General features: G+C 38.0%; 1 protein-coding gene across 5 annotated transcripts in view; it reads right to left on the reverse strand.

Moving 5' to 3' along the window:
- Window positions 1–19,657, reverse strand: part of sgk1 (serum/glucocorticoid regulated kinase 1) — a 34,640-nt gene that overhangs the window by 3,578 nt on the left and 11,405 nt on the right. The window contains exons 4-9 of one of the 5 annotated variants that reach the window (XM_028039923.1): window positions 12,394–12,609; window positions 9,027–9,090; window positions 984–1,059; window positions 705–780; window positions 411–599; window positions 161–292 (exon numbers count right to left, since the gene is read on the reverse strand). In XM_028039923.1, the coding sequence (XP_027895724.1) occupies window positions 161–292; window positions 411–599; window positions 705–780; window positions 984–1,059; window positions 9,027–9,090; window positions 12,394–12,609 (753 nt within the window). Of the gene's footprint in view, window positions 1–160; window positions 293–410; window positions 600–704; window positions 781–983; window positions 1,060–1,168; window positions 1,651–2,354; window positions 2,469–2,655; window positions 3,286–5,570; window positions 5,722–9,026; window positions 9,091–12,393; window positions 12,610–19,657 lie in introns of those variants that run through there. The other 4 variants (XM_028039928.1, XM_028039926.1, XM_028039927.1 and 1 more) reach the window with 4 other exon arrangements.

Below are 19,657 nucleotides of genomic sequence, written 5' to 3' on the forward strand. Positions count from 1 at the left end.
TTATGATAGGGTGTTGTATTGTGTGGCTCCTTCTCTACTTCCACTTTGAAATTTATTTAAAAATCTACCCAAATAAAGTGCATGCAAACTGTCTTCTCTACCACCTTTACTTCTTTTGATTCAGTTTCCCTTAGGGATACACTTAAGCACAACAACTCACCTCTCCTCCGTTGATGTAGTCCAAGATGAAGTAAAGTTTGTCTGCTGTTTGGAAAGAATAATGCAGGCCCACTAAGAATGGATGCTTGACATTCTTCAGCAATACATTCCTCTCTGACATGATGTGCTTCTCCTGAAAGGAAGACAAAACAAAGCAGCGGGGCTTAGAGAGCTTTATCACAAACACACCTCATGACGCATTGGCTGTTTATATGTGCGTATTTCTAAATGTAGGGCATGTCATCACCTACCTCTTTTTTCTTGAGAATGGCCTTCTTCTGTAAAACTTTGACTGCATAAAACTGGTCATCTGTGCGGTGACGAGCAAGCAGCACCTTGCCAAAGCTGCCCTTGCCGATCACTTTGAGGAAGTGAAAGTCGCTGGGCTTGGCTGAAGGATTGGATGACGGGCCGAGGTTGATCTGCTGGGATGGACTGGGCTGTGAGGATGAAAATGTGAACAGATGAAAGTTTAGTCAGAATGCACTGCTGCAGAAGAAAAAAAAAGGCCATCATTTTCTGCTCAGTGCAAGTGTACTACTCACAGGAGGAGAGGGGTTTGAGTTCATGAGCTCAGGGTCCTGTGGAGGAGTCAAGTTCAGAATCGACTGCACTTCAGGACTGGAAGAAAAGCAAAACAGAAAGTCTGAGCACAAAAGAAAACAATAACCAGTTGTTCTGAGACATCAAGCAGCTGATTTGGGAGTCTGATTAGGTCAGAAAGTTCCACCAGAGGACAAACCACATGCTTTTCAGCTTTGGGTTTCCCAACGTTTTGTCCTCTGGGGGAGGCAGAACAATAACATGAGTCAGATGGTACTCACTGCTTGCAGGCGTAGGAGTTGGTGGAGAGCTTCTGAATGAAGTCGTTCAGACCCATCTTCCTCTGTTTCATAAAAGCTGCAAAACAATAACAAGAAGAAAGAAGAAGAAAAAAATACATAAGGCTTCAAGAATAAAAACTGATGAGGGTACGAAACACTTCAACGCCTCAAGACTTAGTCCGTACCAGTGACTAATTCCACAAGTCCTCTCGACTTTGAGTAAGTCAAGGCAGGCTTCTCTGTTTCTGTTTTGATCGTCATGATGAGTGTCAAGATCCGCTCCGCACTCATCAAAATCCAAAATACAAATTGTAACTGTACGCCGCCTCCCGGTTTTATAACGATGCCTAAACAGGGAGGAGCTGGCCACGCCTGCTGGAAGGCGTGGAAACACTCAGCTTTAGTAAATACAGTATGAGGTGATCCATCCATTTTAGACCAATAGAGGGCATCTGCGCGCTTACGCGTCAGTGCCGCACCTTCCAGTGCGCTTGAGTCATTGGCGTTTAGGGAAAAAAACTTACTAAACACAGCTAACTGGGACATTTCTGCTTGCGCATAGGTTTGTGCAATTCTGTGACTGCTCTGGTTATGCAACATCTTAAGTCCGCACAAACCGGCAAATGCAAAATAAAATCTTCCGCTAACATTTCAGTTTTAAAAATACAAACTAAAATATAAATATATGAGTTTGCATCAGTTTTGAATACTGTTTTTTTTTTTTTTAAGTTCACCATACTAACACGACAAAAATACGGACATACACTTTTAATAGCAAGACAAAAAGAAATAATTTGATCGGTTTTGCTGGCCTGGCTCTTCCTTGAAAGAGCAGAGGAGTGCCGTAGGGGCACAAAAGAAGGGAAGGAGGGAAGGGAGAGCCTGAGCAGAGGGGAGGCCACATGCCAAGAAAAGCCGCTGCTAGTGGAAAAGTACAGAGTGAGAAACTCCTGAACACCTCTCGTTTGAAAGGAAGAAGAAACAATCTGCAACAGCTGCCCCTCAGGAAAAAATCACAGCACTCCGAGAAGTAAATTAGAATGTGATTAAAAGGGGAGAGAAACACAACTTTGCGCTAAGTTTGGAGCGTCAAGTGAGGAGCAGTTATATAAAGCACCTGGATCAAGTTTAACCTACATCCCTCTGAGGAATGAGAGTGAACTTTACGTAAGAAGATATCACCATCCATTGCCAAGTTTCGTCCCAAGGAACAGATCGCCGTGCGTAAAATGGATAAAGACGCAGACGTCGAAACCGGCGGTGAACAGGTTTCACTGGAAACGTCCCATCAAACAGCGGTGACAGACGCAGCCTTGAGTATTACAGTGAAGCATAAAGGTTCCGCATTTGGTAATAAAAACTCAAACGAACCTTTAAGCTCCGAATGAGTTCTCATTTACGCTTTGCCTGCAGCAGCTCCAGAGTTCAACGAGTCACAGGAGACAGCTTCCAAGGCTGCCGAGGCACTTATAGCAACTGGACCTCCTATCAACGAAGAGTTTCCATGGATAACTGCATCATAAATCCAAATCGCCGAATAATGTTTCGCAACTCATGTCTGCTTGCGCTTTCCCTCTCTCAATCAGGCACAGAAAGTGGGTTAGGAGCTGTTAACTACTTTATAGGAGAACATGATTGGTGATTTTCCCAGAAATAATGCCTTTATACTTACAGGTCAATGAGGTCGTTTTGTCTTTCATAAGGATGCTTTTTAACTCCCGGTTCACAAGAAAGCGGAGAGGCTGCTGGCTCCTCGGTAGCGATGTAATCAAACTACAGCGCATTCCACTTCTTGGAGAGCTTCTTTCAGCATTTTTTTTTTTTTTTCATTTTAATCAGGGCGGAGACGCACCGCCTCTATTTCCTTCCATTCCACGGTTTTGTGTTTCACGGGTGGTTGCATGACTTTTCGCAAGGGAGGGGGTGCGATGAATGAATGGAGCCTTCAAATGCTTCCCGTGAGATCAACTGTCAAGTTCAACCCTCATAAAAGCCGCAGCATCCACGATTGTTTCATTAGAAAGTTAACAGAACAATTTAAAAGCCCTTTTTTCTCATTCTTTTAATAAATGACAAGAAACAATAAAATGTCAATGAACGAGCAGAACACCCAGATGGGGTTTGTTCAAACCAAATCAATAATCCAGCTTCAGCATCCTCATCTCACTTCAAATCCCATCCATTGCATAAAGAATGGAGTACATTGTTAGCTCGAAACTGAATCCTACAAACAGGAATTTTGTAGCGTGTTAGTTATTAAACTCCAAAAAATTTCGGATTTGTTTTTGGTGATTTAAGTTCTATGCGCAATACATAACAATGTAATATGCTTCTTTTCATCTTCTGCTGTAAAACTCAACACAATATGTTCACAAACTGATATTTCGCAGTACAGTGAGTGATACTGGTTTAATCAGATAAAGAAGAGCCAATAAAAGTTTATATGAGCTAGTTTCATCACTGCATGACAACCATTTTGGATACTAGACTCAGCATATATTATTGCTGTATTTATAACTGGGAAGCTGGGCACACCATATGTGAATAAAACCAATGCTAAAGAAACTGGCTGTTTGCAGAGAACTGTATCCAAGCATATTATTGTAAGGTTGAGTGGAAGAAAAAAATGAGTTTGAAAAACTATTGCACAAGCAATCACACAGAAGTGGCTAGTTCTATTCCTGAACCATTTGTGTTCAAAGATTAAAGTGACAGAGTGTGGAGTAGAAGTGGAGAGGCACATAATTGAAGCTAATTGATGCCATGTCATTTTGAGCAAAGTTATCTGTGTGTTGATCCAGTGTGTTATAGAGTACACACTTGGTAGGCAGGGAAAATGTTTACATGCCATCTTATCTAGATAAGTTTAGGATGCTTACTCATATTTAATCAAAGTCTTATGCCCTAATAAAATAAACACTTCTTATTTTTGGTTTCTTTTCAATAACATGGGTGGACAGACTTAAAACATTAATAATCAGTTCACATTTCACTTAGCTCTTTAAAACCCTTTTAGTTGTCAAACCTCCCAAATTTCTATTCAGAAATCTGAACTTATTCAAATAAAATGCTTGCAATCTGTACACAAATTGCATTTGTTCAACTCTCCCAGTTTGTCAATGTAATAAAAAAAATCTTTCTACTTTAGAAAAACAGATCTTTCACCCAGCTTGTTTCTTCTCACCATTCCCAGCTGAGGCTGTTCACACATGCACTGGACTCTGCTTTGGAAATTTACTGGGTTTGTAGGGGGTTCAGGTTTGGCAGCTGACAAGAAATGCCATTGATAATTATTAACCCTGTCTCCTGATAAATGTGCTATTTTAATATTTTGGCCATGTGCACACACCCAAATGTTTTCTAAGAATAGCGTTTGGAAGATTTCTTTCAGGTGCGATGAAAAGAATGGAGAAAATAAGTAAGTCATCCTTTTTTTTATTAAGTTTTTTTGTGATACAGGCATTTTAGTGATTGAATTTTCAATCTGATTGAAAAGATCACAGCTAAAGCTGAGATATCAAAGCCTATTTAACAGGAACAAATGTATAATCCTTATAATTGTCCATCATTTGTTTTTGCTCACTTGTTTGCTTTTTTCCACTCTTCAATTAGTTCTTAAGACAGTAATATCACAAACATAAAACTTGTATGATGCCAAGAACAGGCCTGTTTTTGTGTCTTCTTTTGTGTCAATTAGAACCTCAAAGTTTTAGAGCCAAGAGAAAATCCATGTAGTGAAAAAGCCAAAATCTCAGTTGATGACTTTCACCCTCTGATGATTTATTAAAGGCAGTTCATGAAAGGCACTGTTCACAAAATTGGAGGTGAAAATTCATGCTTTTGTGTCTCAGCTGCACTGTGCACAGTTATTATTTAAATGACAGACAAAGAGATCCAAAGACAGGCAAGCCACCAAAGCTAAATTATAGTTTAAAGGAAACTAATGCGGATGGATTTTTAAAAATGACCCTCATTTTTTTTCTTTTTCTTTTTTTTTTTTTTGATGTCACTTCTTATTCAATAATTCAGGTCAAAGCTGTCATTAAACTGTCCGCTGAAGCCACCTGATGCACATAGACATAAATGAACAAAGCTCAGGGGCAAATAAAACCTGCAGGGAGTCAAAAGCGCACACACAAAGAGAAGCTGGAGGACAAGGCACACCTGCAGAGAGACAACCGGGAATACATTTTTCCAAAGCAGTGACAGTGAAAGGGCATTCTTTCTAAACCCTTTCAAGGTGTCCTTCATGTCTCTTTCTCGCTGCACAGCCAGGAACTTTGCTACACTTTTATACTGTTCAGTTTGACAAAGACATTTTTGCCTTGAGACAGCGCAGGTGGCAGCGGTGCCATCTTTCCCAGCACAAGGAACAAAGACATCATCCTCACGGGACACAAACTGAGATCAGCAAGGGTAAACAACACGTGCCGAGCCTCAAGTGTTCCTCTTTTCCTGAGAGAGAATAATAAAACTACCTGGAAAGCAAAGAAATAAGCGGTGACAAGGTTCTTTTTTTCTTGGCAAAATCCTTTAGAAGAATATAGCTGAAGGTTAAAAAGGATGTTTAAAAAGACTCTACATTACCTCTCTTGGAGTAAATGTTCTTCTGTCGAGTTTGCATCTGAGGCTCAAATACCAAAGAACGGAACAAAACGAGAAGGAGGCGGCGGAAGAAGAGAGGGGGCGATTCCTCCCAGTGTTTTTCCTCTCTGGCTCTCATTTGTTTCTGAATTCACAGCCTGCTCTGTGCTCAGGCCCCAAACAAGTGGAGGCTCCACAACACTCAATCTGTGTATTATTTGTTACCCCTCTTTATATGTGTTCTTGGCACGAGTGGGTTATATAACCAAGTAGTGGTGGCAGTGTGTTCAAACCCACCAAAGGCACTGACTCACACACTTTCCATAACACTCTGTGGGCCATTTTGCTAAAGGACATAAAGGGTTTGCTTTGGTGCGGGACATGAGAACTGTAGTAAAGATCCCACTCACTATACTCACTCAGAATGTCCTCGTATTCACCCTGTCTGAGTCAGACGACATCTGTCCATCAAACTTTTGTGGTAATGACCCTTTTTCTGCCGAAGATAAAGAGGATGTTTGGGAATCAGACGCTCTGCTGATGAATGTGAATAAGCCTCAGTGATAGCATTACATAAAACCCTCTTATTCTAAGGAGGACAGCTAAGCCCTTATTGTATAAATGGACATATATATATATATATGTGTGTGTGTGTGTGTGTGTGTGTGTGACCTACTTATTATCTCAGCTTCTTCGATGGGAAGTCGTGTGGGTTGGAGCTTCCAGGTTTGAGGTTCTTTAAGAAATATTTGTTGGCATGTTTCTTGGAGGAGCAGGACTGCTGCAAATCTGCCTTGAAGTTCATGCTATGTTTCTTGAAATTAATGGTTAGGTTAGATTAAACCTTCTTGGAGCATATGAGCAATACTCATAGCCTTGAACTTTATCACATTTTGCCACATTACAGTCACAAAGTTTAACATATATAACTTTTTGTGTGACAAAAAAACATAAAATGGTAAATAATTTCTCCATGGTTTTTTATGTTTTGACTTTTTTGACAAAGTAACATTTTGAAAACTGTGCTATCCATTTGCACTTCAGAAGTCCATATTTAAGCATATAAGTTTAAATGGCCTAGTCAAAGTCTAGGGGACCGGGGGATCTGAAGATTAGTGCAACCACACTTTGCATCATTATTTCTAAGCAAGTAATGGAAATAGATTGAAATGTTATAAAGAATTGTGGACTTCTTACCTCTTTTCCAATGGCAGGTCATGACATAATCATTAAACAAACAGCCGCATCTGACATGTTGAAGCAAACACCTCAGAATGTTCAGTGTACTCGCATATGAAGTATCTTTAAAGGATTTATAAAGTATATGTTTGTCCTATTATTTGTGAATATGTGCGTGCATTTGAGTAGGTGTGCCTGTTATGCCGTCGAGGCAGGCTAGTACAAGTGAGTTTTACGGCACAATGTTCTGAGAAGAAATTTGACGAGCTGACACACGCACATGCACACGCCAACGCACACGCACACTGTCCAATACAGGCTTAATTACAGGTTAAATAATAGTGCCTGATAAAGAGCAGCACAACAGTTTGGAGTAGAAATGCTGATTCGTTGCACTGCAGCTGGAAGATAAACTTACTGCTGCTTTCACTAAGGATCCTTTTAACCAAAAGCTCTGTTTTACACACACACACACACACACACACACACACATATATATATATAAATATATATATATTTTTTTTACAGAATTTGTTTTTACAAAAAAAAAATATCTGTAAGATTATGCAGTCATAATTCTTCTGTTTTGTTAATGGTTCTGTTTTGCTCGTTTTGTCAGACTCATGACTAATTTGTTGCAAATAACTCAAACATGCTACACCGTACCTCTCTTAAGCTCTCCCAAAGCCTCTAATTGCTGAACTAGGATAGACAGGGTGTAGCGGTGTGACTGCAGAGGCCACAGGAGCAGGTTGTCAGCAGCTTCTATAATTGCTTGGATTCTCTCAGTGCTCCAAAAAAAAAAAAAAAAGCTCTCTTTACTGACTGTCAGTCCACGGCCAGTCTGAAGCACTTTGATCAAAAAGTGGCTCTTGTGACATTTCTTCCTGGGAGTGTTCCATGAGGAGTACACAGATCTTAAACTAAAATCGGTGCAGTTGCACAGAGCTGCTAGCCCAGTTTTCTGCTGTTAAAACAAACAGCAGAAATGCAGCTGTGCATTTCAATGCCTACTGCTAATGTAGTATTCACTAATAACGTATGAGACTAACTATTATTACAGTTCACAATGAATAAGCAACAATTAAGCTAAATTTAGCAGCAGTTAAGTTATGTTTTCGGCACAATATTTTCTTCTCTGACAGTTTAGTTTTTGTAAAATAATATTAGAAGTTTAAAAACTTTATATTTTTCCTTTTGCCGTCAGAAACAACTACCTAACAGCTTGCAGCAACAAGTAGGGGACGGGAAAACTATATTATACTCCACACAATAGTTAACTATATTAAACTCGGCACAGTTTCCAGCATGTAATAAAACGAGTTTATACTGCAGAAATGGCACAACAAAAATTTTTTTTTAGTGGTTCTCAAACTGACCTTTTGAAACCATGATTCACCAACTAGCCAACACTTTTAATTTACAGCAAAATTGAAAGGCTACTTATATACTTAATTGCAATCATCATTAGTGATACCTTGTAAAGGTATCGAAGGGCAAAACGAGTGGCCAGGAAAATTGTACTCAGTGTTACACAAAATGTATAATTTACGAAGGACAAATGACTTTTTCACACATATTTCACTTATGAATGAAGTCAGCAATTAGAAATGTATGTTCATACTTATAAGGACATATTTAGTCTTTTGATGTAGTCTAAGTACACACATAATCACACACATTCACAAGCACCAATGCGTTTCACTCTAGTTCTTTCCTTTAGGGTGGACTGTCATTTACTCCTAAAGTAGAGTGACATAGCAAATTAAAGTTCAATGACTTACTGTCATTTAGGTAATAAACAGAAATGGACTCTCACCTGGTCGCTCACATCTAGGCTAAGCGGCAATGACGCCAGTTCACACGCTATCAACAGCTGGACTGAGGTTGTAAACAGAGAAGGTCACTGTGCTTTGTGCAAAATGATCTGTCCTCAGCACTGTGTCTGAAACTACTGCTTTGGCACATTCAACAAAACAAACAGTAATCAGAGGTTTTTTGACAACAGCAATTATCCCAGCAGTTTAGAGGTTGGCTCAGAGGACCAAGTGGTGAAGTAAGATCCAGTCATCAGATTTGGAAGAGTAGTTAACAACATTACAAGAGGAAAACAAAATAAATGGATCCTTTTAAAATTCAAGGCAAAAAACGTAATTAAACTTGGGGAATGGAAACGGCTGTAGAGTCACACACAGCTTTTAGACAGATGGAAAGAACAAGGTGGGAGGAAAAGGAGGAATTAGAGAACAAAAACAGCAGGATTTGTTGCAGAATACTTACTGCTGTCTCCAGGGCAACAGTAGCTGTCCTGCTCTGACTCATTGTGGTAGTCCAGGTCCATTGCCTGGGGACAGAAATTAGGAAACTCTCAGAAAAACAATTTATCAAAGTGTTCAACACTAAGCACGTAAATATTTATTCCAGTAGAATGCACTTTAGTGTATAACTGTAACCTAATTTCTGCAACAACAACAAAAACAAATCCTTGATAAAAAAAACACAAGACCAGACACATCAGGAACATTTTGTTCCTGTTTTCCACAGTGCTGGAATGATGGTTTTGTGAATGTTTGAATTCCTCTGAGAAAAAGTAAAGAGCTTTTAGTTTGGAATGAATTAAAAAGCCTTATTATAGTTTATAGTTTATTTATAACCATTGCAAAACACTTCAAATCACCAATAACTACACAGTAGTGTAACACATATATCTAAGTTGAGGAGAAACAGAAGAAACAATTTCTAAAGATATATTTTTTTTGTCATTTGGTCATAAATAATTTGTGCTAAGCCCTACAGATCCAGAATAAATCATGTAAAAGCCAACGGGCTGAATTCACTTCAATAAGTCATTATATTAATGTAGATTTGCGTCAACCCCGCTTTGATCACAACTCCACTTTTTTCTGAGGTAATGGAATGAGCGCTAACCTTTAAAGAATGGCATCTGCTAAGGTAAAAAGTTGCTTTCTTTGCAGGTCGACTAATTACATATACAAAGTGTGAAGTTTAAGTGACAAATGGCTTGTTGGTCAATCTAAACATGGGGAAATGATTTGCATTTTGTGTTTCTCTGAAGCAATTTTGTCAATTTTGATGCAATAACTAATGAGAATAGTGATCATTTATTGGAATGTTGAATTCACAGTATTGAACTATGTTGGGGTAAGTTATGTTACTTTTGCATGATGTTACCGAGTTTTTTTTTTTCTTTTTCATTTTCATAATGAAAGGTAACCCTTATCCCTTACTAAGTTGTTATATAGTTATTATCCAAATTAATCAAAAAATACAACACTTACAGATTCAGGCATCCTGCATCCGGAGGTGAGTGAATTTTTGTCATGCAGACATACTATTTTTGCTAATTCTTATGGGGTCATTGCTGTGATTTTATTTGAGTATCAGTATAAATGCTGAGTTGGATACATGTCGGTACATACAGTGAGCTAACGCTTTGAGGCTCAAGCTGTGGAATTTCTCAAAAAAATCCCCAAAATACAAAGCAGCCTGACTCTATGATCAAACTGTGTATGATATAGTGATGAAAATAGGTGTTTCTCCAGGGGTTTCTAATGCAAGTAAATGGTAAAATGAAAGAAGTTTTCAAACTCTAGCCATCTGACAGCTAATTTATCTTTTAATAATTTTAATGAAAACAAAAAGCATGCTGGTTTGAAAGTGGCTCTCAGAAAGGCACTGAATTAAACATGTAAAGCAATGTACCACAGTTGTTACTGAGGCCTGCCCCACTTTCCTCTTTTAATCAACATGATTAAACACCCTTCAGGGAATTATCAGTGGCATTTCCATAAAACTGGCCTGTTAGGGTTAGGATAGCACAACAAATTTTTTTAAGATGTTGCTGCCACTCAACAACTTTCCAAAGTGCCTTGTGTTTGTTTTAAAAACAGTGTTAGCCTAGTTTGGGATTCTCCCCAGCAACTCTGTGTGGTTTCCCATGAGGCTTTTTTCTGAGACAATCTCAGAAGAGGCATATGTATTGTCTGTTTATGTGCATGTGGTTTATTTCAGCTTCATCTCTTTGTTTACTTATTCAGTGGTTTGCCGCCAATCACTTAATTTCTGTTTAAACTGTGTAGCTAACAGTAGCCTAATTCTTTTAACGTTTTTTTCTCTTTGACACAAACAAGCATAGAGTTCCTGTTCACATCTCCTTTCTTTGCCATCTATGCCTTCTTTCTTCTTAAATTTACATGAAAATCAAACTATCTTCCATCTCTACTCCCCCCCCCCAGGTTTCTCTCATGCCCTCTTTCTTTTATTGTTTATCAATTCAGCAGAGGTCTGATGGAGCGGTATCCATAGAGATAGCGATAGAGAGTTAAAAGTTTCTAATCATTAATATTTCATGTCATATTTATTATTCTAAAAGAAGACTAACTTTGGCTTTTTGAGCCAGTAAAATGTGCATGTTAGAGTTTGCATGGGGATTAATGTAGAGCTCAAGAAAACGCTGGCAAAGTTACAAAAGACTAAGCAAGGAGATGAAAATATTTTCCCTGTGTTTCTTTTCCTTTGGCATGATTGACAAAAAGAAAATGAAACATTTGCCTTTATTATTAAGATTAATTTTATATTTTGATGTCAAACCTCAAGTGACCCTCAAGTGAATAATATTTCCTTAACAACATTATATAATAAACTCTTGACTCATTCATCAATGACGTAACACTGTAACTTCCAGAATACCTTAACAAATAGCAAGTGATTCATAATGAATTTCATGTAGTTTCTAAAAAACTCAGAAAAATTTAAAAATGTTGTGTTTGGTTGATTATTTATTTGTTTACATAAATCATATGTAATTGGAGATCCTGCATGTTCCCTTTCAGATTCTTCCACTTTTGTAAGAAACATGGATTTGTGAGTTTTGCAGCAGACTTGACTACCTGGGTTGTTCCTGAGAAACACTGAAGACTCTTTTTGTGTAGCTGAATATATACTGCTGAATATGTTCAGCAGTAATCTGCTGAATGTATTCCTTTTAGGACATGTCTCTCCACCCACCTGCATTCATAGTATCCATGGTGACCTACTGTAGTTTAAAACAATGGGTTTGAATAGGTTCCTGTATATTACTATTTGGTATTTCAACATATGGAGTGTAAATCATAAGGACCAGAGAACTTTGACTATGTTGGCTTGCTTGGTATAATTAAGCTGTTGTTGAGTTTTATTGAATAAGATTAAGTTTTATGTAGTAAGAACAGTTTCCTCACCATCAGTGGTCATGGTCAATATTCTTCATTAATACATTTATGCTATCTAGCTTTGTTCATGTTTTGCTGCTCTGCAAATATCAACTATGAAACTTTTTATTTTCATCTACAGCTGCTCAGTAGTAATTACAGAATACATTTATTCACAGATGTTCCAGTGTAATGGAGCACACCTACTCAAATATTAACCATCTATCCATCCATCCATCCATTTTCTTACACCCTTGTCCCTAGTGGGGTCGGGAGGGGTGCTGGTGCCTATCTCCAGCTAATGTTCCGGGCGAGAGGCGGGGTACACCCTGGTCTGTCGCAGGGCACTCAAATATTACCAAAATATGCAAATCTAGAAAAATCTTTAGTGTCTCTACTTTTAAGAGTGTTTGGATGACTTAATCAGTGTCTTGAACCTGAGTACGTTGACGGGGCTGCCAGCTATCCTCCATGGCATAGCTGATGTAGGGTCCACTGCAGACGGAGCACTCCAGGATTACTGGGCTGGCCAGAAGGGGCGAGGTGTGAAGCGCCCAGCACTGACAACCGTCCATGTGAACATCTGATGCTGCCTCCTTCGGTTTGCCTACATTCTCGTTGTGATGGTGAGACAGCATCCTCCATTTCTGCACCTGCAAATTAGGATGAATGATACTTTTTGTTTGCTCTGTAATGCTTTGAACAGAAACATTTGGAAAATTTTGGAAAATACAAACGAGTATATTTGGAATATTTATTTACATGAGTCTCAGTTTTGGTCAATGTAAATAATTATAATTTTCTAAGATACAAAAAGCCAACAAAAAAGTATTGTAAAAATGATTATTTGCCCATTACATAACAGTCACTGTGATTTCAATATTTACCTAAATTATAATAGTTTTGAGGGGAAAGAAAAGACTAATGTTGAAGCCTGGACAAATCTAGATGTGAAAGTGGTAGATGATTTTTCATCCCATTTCAAATATCCTACCATTAACGTCAGTCCACCTGTTCTTTTATTGAAGGTATAGATATCAGCCTGTCATGCTAGGTGCAATATACTGCAGCAGATAGAGCAGTAGAGCTCTGCATTAAATTTTCCATTAGCTCTTTATTTCACATCATGACAGATGGCAAATGTCTAATTATATTGACAATAAATGAAAGGTTAATCATTGCTGCAGCATAATCCAACCCAGACTTTCACAGTAGTTATAATATTATATACTTGATCAAGCTGAAAATCAGGCAGATATGTTTGCTGAAGCTTGTTGCATAATGTTAGGACTATTAATCGTAAAATGTGCAACAAATATTTTATTAGATTGTTAAATATTTGTAAAACTTTCCTTTTTAATGAGCTTAATATTCAAAGTGACTATGAATAAACATTTGTTCATGTATTATTCAGTTACTACCATTGATAACTTTTCTTTCAGTAGAAAACTCACCTGGCCAGTGACTCAAACAAACAAACTTTTTACAAGTCGGCTTTAAATGATTAATTGAATTTGACAATAGTATGCTATATACAGAGTCGTCATTTGTATATAGCAAGAATATAATTTGAAAGTGCAGAAATGAACTGGAATAATATCAATTATTGATATAAATTGGACTTGTCTCATAAAATGCTTTACAATAACATACATTGTGAGTTGCTACTGTAAGATTAACTGAATTAAACTAAATTACATGAAGATGTTCCACTAGTTTGCATATATTTCTTAAATCTGTGATACCAACAGTCAACATTCCCACTTCATGAATAAAACATCTTACAGCGACATTTGTTTAGCACAGGCGGCAGTGAGTGAGTCAGTGTCAGGCTCAGCAGTAATCTGTTCCTATGTGACAGCTGCAGTGACACATTCTCCAGAGGACAATCTTCCCACAAGCCTTCGTTTTTCTCAATCACCATTTAGCTTGTGTCTGGCAATGCTGACTGAATATATATCATGAGCAGAAATGGAATATGTCCTTTAAGCACTCACTGAAACGCACACATGCACTGAATAGAGATTAGATGAATCTACCGGACAATATGGGAGAATGGAAGCTGAGGTCAAGGTGTGAATGGCTCTGGAGGAAACCAAATTACATAGCTGGATGTGCCGGTGACCCAGAGCAGCTTGGTAAAGTGTGTCCTTGGCAAAGCGAGCTAACTGCCTCAGAGACTGCAGTCTTATCAAGGCTGCTGCCCCGGCGACCCTCTACATTACCTCTAAAATAGCATGAGCATAGAGTAGGAGTGAGAGAGAATGTGTGTGTCTGCCTTTCAGACCAGAATTACAGCTCAGCTAAAAACTTTTCCTTTTCTCCCTCATGCATAAAAATACGACAGGACCGGATGTCAAAGAGAGAGTGATGTGTAGTTGTGTGATTATGTTCCACAGAGACTTCCTGCTATTAAGTGTGAATGAATCATTCGATAGTGTATTAATTGGCTACTTATGATGCAATCTTCAGGGAAACTTTTCAACATTTCTTAATGGGCGCCAAGAAGACAAACAGACAGCTAGAATAAGTGAACATGTTTGACAGACTCCCCTCTCTGTCAACCCCTGTTCCTGCCCTTTGACCTTGTTTTCTGCCACCATTAGTGATAAAGTTGCATAAGACCCTCAAAATCTGTCCTTTAACCTCACAAACTCAAGATGCAATAGACGCAGAGGAAATTCTCGTACTACGGCCAGGATGTCCACGTTAGACACACAGCTTCACAAATCAGGGAATGAAAAAATTTCCTTCACTCGCACTTTATTAGAAAATCTCCCTCAGTGCTCTCCAGCCTGGCCTCTTTAAAGTCTATTTGTCTTTATTGCTTATAAGTTGTAAAAACACTCAACATAAAAAATTTGACCTTTACCTCCTTTTGGCACAGCGTCTGAAACAGTGCAGGATAAAGCAGCAATCAGTCCTTAGTCACTTATCTAACAGAATGAAAAAGAATAATAAACATTTATTACTTTTTATGCTGCATAATAGAAAAATATATTTTTATTTCTTTTCCCAACCTTTCTTCCTTGTGCCCTTCCTTCATTCTTTTTTTTTTCTTCCTTATGTTCGACCTACCCTTTTTCTTCCTTGTCTCTTTCCTTTCTTTAATTCTTTTCTAAATTCTTTCTTGCTTACTTTTTTCTATCTCAATTCTGTAGTAGTGTTTTTTTTATGTCCTTGCATTTGTCCTTGTACCCTACCTTCATTTACTCATCCCATCATTCTTCGTTTGAAACCTCCCAGCCCTCAGTGTGTTCTTTCTCATTCTCTCTCTTGTGGATAAGTGAGGAAGCATAAGCAAGGAAGCATAAGCTCTGATTTAGATGGTCCAAATGGAGAAGCGACAGTGAATACACCATGTGCAATGTGGGAGATTAGGCAGCAAAGACACTGGTAAAAGCCAGTAAAAAAAAAAACAATCGATTTGATTTCAAAAAACGAGAAAAAAAAAAGAAATGGAATCCGACAGATGAAGAGGGATAACCCAGATGAGCAGGATTCTGAATTCAAGATTGGAAAATTGCATGAAAACTGCTTTTCACTTTGGTTGTTTTTGTTGCATGATTACTTCTTTCATCTTTCAATCTCAGGAAGCTCTAAGATTAAGTTTCTAATGGTTGAGTACTTGGTGAAAAAGCTGCGTATTCTTTAACACTTACGCATTTAACGGTAACCATACTTAAACAATCATTCTCTAGGCTGGTTTCTTTGCATGTCATTTGGATTTTAAAACAGATACAGCAGTTTCAAGTGTAAGTAACGTTTGGGCGTGAGGCAACTTGTTATTGTGAATCAGACTGAAATCCCTGCTAACAATGATCGGCTACAGTAGATTACTGCTCAGCATGCAATTCACAAGGAAGCAAATTAGGTCAATTTCAAGCTCAGCCATCAAGTTTGTTTGATAAACCCAAACCACACAAGCGGTTTATGTAGATTTGTTTCTGGGAGTACAAAAATAAATTATTACTGGATAGTCAGGCTGCTGTTGCCTGCACTTTAGTGATACAATAGTTTTGGCTTCATCTCCAAAGCATGGAGATGGGAGATAGGTTTTGCTGGGCTCTCAAAGGAGATTAGGACGACAATCATTTCCAAAATCCCTCATAATGAAAACTGTCAAAAAAAAAAGGAGATTTTTAGGCTTTTTCCTTTACTTCCTGCCCTTTCTCTGTGTTATTTTGTCTTTTTTATTTGGCCATGGCAGATGGACAGAAATGAGGAAGAATTTAACGATGTACGGAAATGGGCATGTGGTAAGAGGTCCTCTATGACATAAATAGTTTTACATATCAATGCAAATGAACAATGCTGAACCAAGACTTTGAAATCAGTAAACAAATGACAGACTTACAAATTGTACCATTGTAGGCATCTACAACTATTTGATTTATTCAAAGTTATCATCCCAATCAAAACAAATCAACCACTAGAGCCTCTGTAAGAATTTCAAACGTTATCGTCCACAAACAGGACAGTTGAGATTGTTACAATGTAATTGCCAAAGATCTTGAAATTCCTGTTCCAACTGTTTAGGATGCTGTTAACACAACAGTTTGTCAAGGAAGCGACAGAAGAGTTCTTTAGAAAGAAGTGCACTGATTTTTTTAAGGGTATAAAGTTCACCAGGAGAAAAGTTCCGTTGACTACAACAGGCGATAATGAAATCAAAGGATTTCAGACATTTTCATTAAAAAGCTGTCAGAAAACAAGAAAGTTTGCATATTAAGTTCTTTAAAGAATCTGGCAACCCATTTGTTCAATCCCACAGATGATTGAGGATTCAGCTATACCTGCACTCTTGCAAATTTGAAAGTGTTCAAGCTGATGGACAGCATCAGAAATTACCCATATTCAGACGCTAGACCTTTTGATTGGCTGCATGTTTCAAAAACAATAGCTTCACCAACACGTTTGTTGCTTTAGTTTAGCTTTAGTTGTAATGTATAATCTTTATGCACAATAGGCATAATACATACCGTCTATCAAATGCATTTGTCATAAGATTTGTAAGTTATTTTGAAGACAGATTTCATTACAACAAATCTAAAACAAACATCGGTAACACTTTATTTGCCGGGTTGTGAATAAGACTGTCATGACACCGTCATAAACATGACATAACAACCTATCATGAACATGAATAAGTCTTCATGAATATTTATGACTGTTATCTTAAAGTGTCATTCGGTAAATCATGACACTTTTAATACAAAGTTGACGTTATTCAAAATGTCTTTGTTATGACAACTTGACATTAACCAAGAAATCATGATCTGACATAAATTTGTTATAAAAGTATTACTGATTAAACTTTAAAAATGATGTAGCTTTATGTTATAAAAGCTAAAGTTTAATCAGTAATACTTTTATAACAAATTTATGTCAGATTATGATTTCTTGGTCAATGTCAAGTTGTCATAACAAAGACATTTTGAATAACGTCAACTTTGTATTAAAAGTGTCATGATTTACCGAATGACACTTTAAGATAACAGTCATAAATATTCATGAAGACTTATTCATGTTCATGACAGGTTGTTATGTCATGTTTATGACGGTGTCATGACAGTCTTATTCACAACCCGGCAAATAAAGTGTTACCCAAACATCTGCTGATATCGTAGGAATGCCTGGTAGCTGCAGCTGAGCTATTTTGCTATTTTGGTGCAGAATAGGTTTGTCTGTAAAATGCCACCGCAGCAATGGGAATGAATACCCTCTCCATATTTAGCTGGTATATATTTATCTGCTTGGGATAAAAATGAGAGGTCATGTGATGCTAGTTTCAGTTTGCTGCTCAAACCACATTCGTTTACTGCCAGAAAACTTAACTGGATGAAGGATGAATGTTATGTTTGATGAATGCTAAACAAGTCCATTCTCCAGGTCTAGGGAGAGTTTTCTAATTAACATTCAAGTCAGTTTCTGAATCGATAGAGAAAGAATATAGTTGGAATGAGATGAGAAAAGAAATGGCAATACAAAAATATAAAGGTTGTAAATGCATACAAGTTGGATTTTGATTAGACCCGTGGTTTTAACAATAAACTCCTATAAACACTGCCAGTAGCTGGAGTTGGGCCAAACTGACACAAGCCTGCTTCACGCTGAAGCTAGGCTAGCACCTCCTCTGTTTCATTACTAAGCAAAGGATTTGAAAGAGTGGGGCTGCTGAGGTTTGTAACAAGGCAAAAAGGAAGTTCTGAGCCAATTAAATCAACCGTTCACAAAGGCACAAACAGAATTTGGCAATGACAGGCATTTCGCCCCGATATTGATACAGTATGCATGGAGAGGCAACTTCTTGGAAAGGGATTTTTGGCTCCCCTTACTCTTTCTGTAAGTCTAATTGGACCTTGAGGGGCATACCTCCTAATGCCATCTCACTCCCAGGGCTTACTAAAACCCCTTTTGACAGTAATTCAATTCATGGCAGGCACCGCTAAAGCTTGAATCCAACTGAGTGGTTCTCAAGGCTGTATGACCTGATAGGTGAAAAGAAGAACTGATTCAAAAACTGACAAGTTTCTAAGCTCACTGTATTTTTAGTTGTGATCCTTTTGGCTGTATTTAGAAAAACTATATCAGCAACAAACCATGATTTTCCATCCAGTCTTTTAAAGTTCAGCCTTCAACAGGTGATGACTGGAGTACGGAGTTCACGGCCTTACCTGAATAATGTCCAATAATTGGTCACTAGTAAAGCTGCGCAATATAAAATCTGACGCTAAACGCGTCAATCATTTGCTCCAACTAGAAGTGCTCTCTTGCTGATATGGACTTGTAGATTAATTTCCAGAATGAAATGACATCAAGAACCAAATCTTGACATCCAACTCTAGCGAGAGTTATATCATAGAAATATAGTCTACTGCACCACAGAAACAAGGAACCTTGAGAAAACTTTACAGCCAGGGTGCAAGACAAGAATTTGAAGATTTATATTTCGCTGATCTCTACACATTAAGACTGATTTAACACCTGACTTTTTTTCAGCTCCTTAGCATTGCCTGCTTAATCCAGAGATGTTAACAAGATTTTTTTTTTCCAATCTCAAGTCTTTTAGAGCCAGTTTAAGAAAACACAGAGGTACTGGATCGATAAGTCCAACCCCTGTCTCTATTCTTTGAGGGACGATCTAAATCAAGTGTCGGCTCTTTGAAGAACAAGCCAAGTCAAACCCCAGTTTTTTGAGGGCCGAGTCAAAGTCCAGAGTCATGTCTTTGAGTGGAAATTCAAGTTAAATCCCAGGAATTACTTTATAAATCTGGTTTGTTTGCGAACAATAGATTTTAAAGGCTCATATAAATGTGTTTCCTCCTGACTGTAGCAGCACTCAAGTCCCAGACCTCAAGTAAGAGTTGAGTCTTTATGTCAAGTCTCAAGTTTTGTGACTTAACTAAGACTCAAATCCAAGTCTTAGAGTTGAATCGTTTTGTTTTAATCAGTGCCTAAGAAAGATTTTTTTCAAATAAGTCCATTGAAGATTCAGTTTGTGAGGTTTTGCGGCTCCCAATGGAGAACAGAGGCGGCTGACATCGAGCAACTCCTACTGATTTATCTCTGCGGAGAGTGAGACATGTGGCCACCTGACTCATTGACATACTTATCATAAATGGACATGACCCACTGATCATCTGCCAGCTCATCTGAGCTGGCAGTTTCTGTCCACAAGGACAAAAGTACAAAATCATC

This window comes from Xiphophorus couchianus, chromosome 15 (assembly GCF_001444195.1).
Source record: "Xiphophorus couchianus chromosome 15, X_couchianus-1.0, whole genome shotgun sequence".
NCBI lineage: Eukaryota > Metazoa > Chordata > Actinopteri > Cyprinodontiformes > Poeciliidae > Xiphophorus > Xiphophorus couchianus.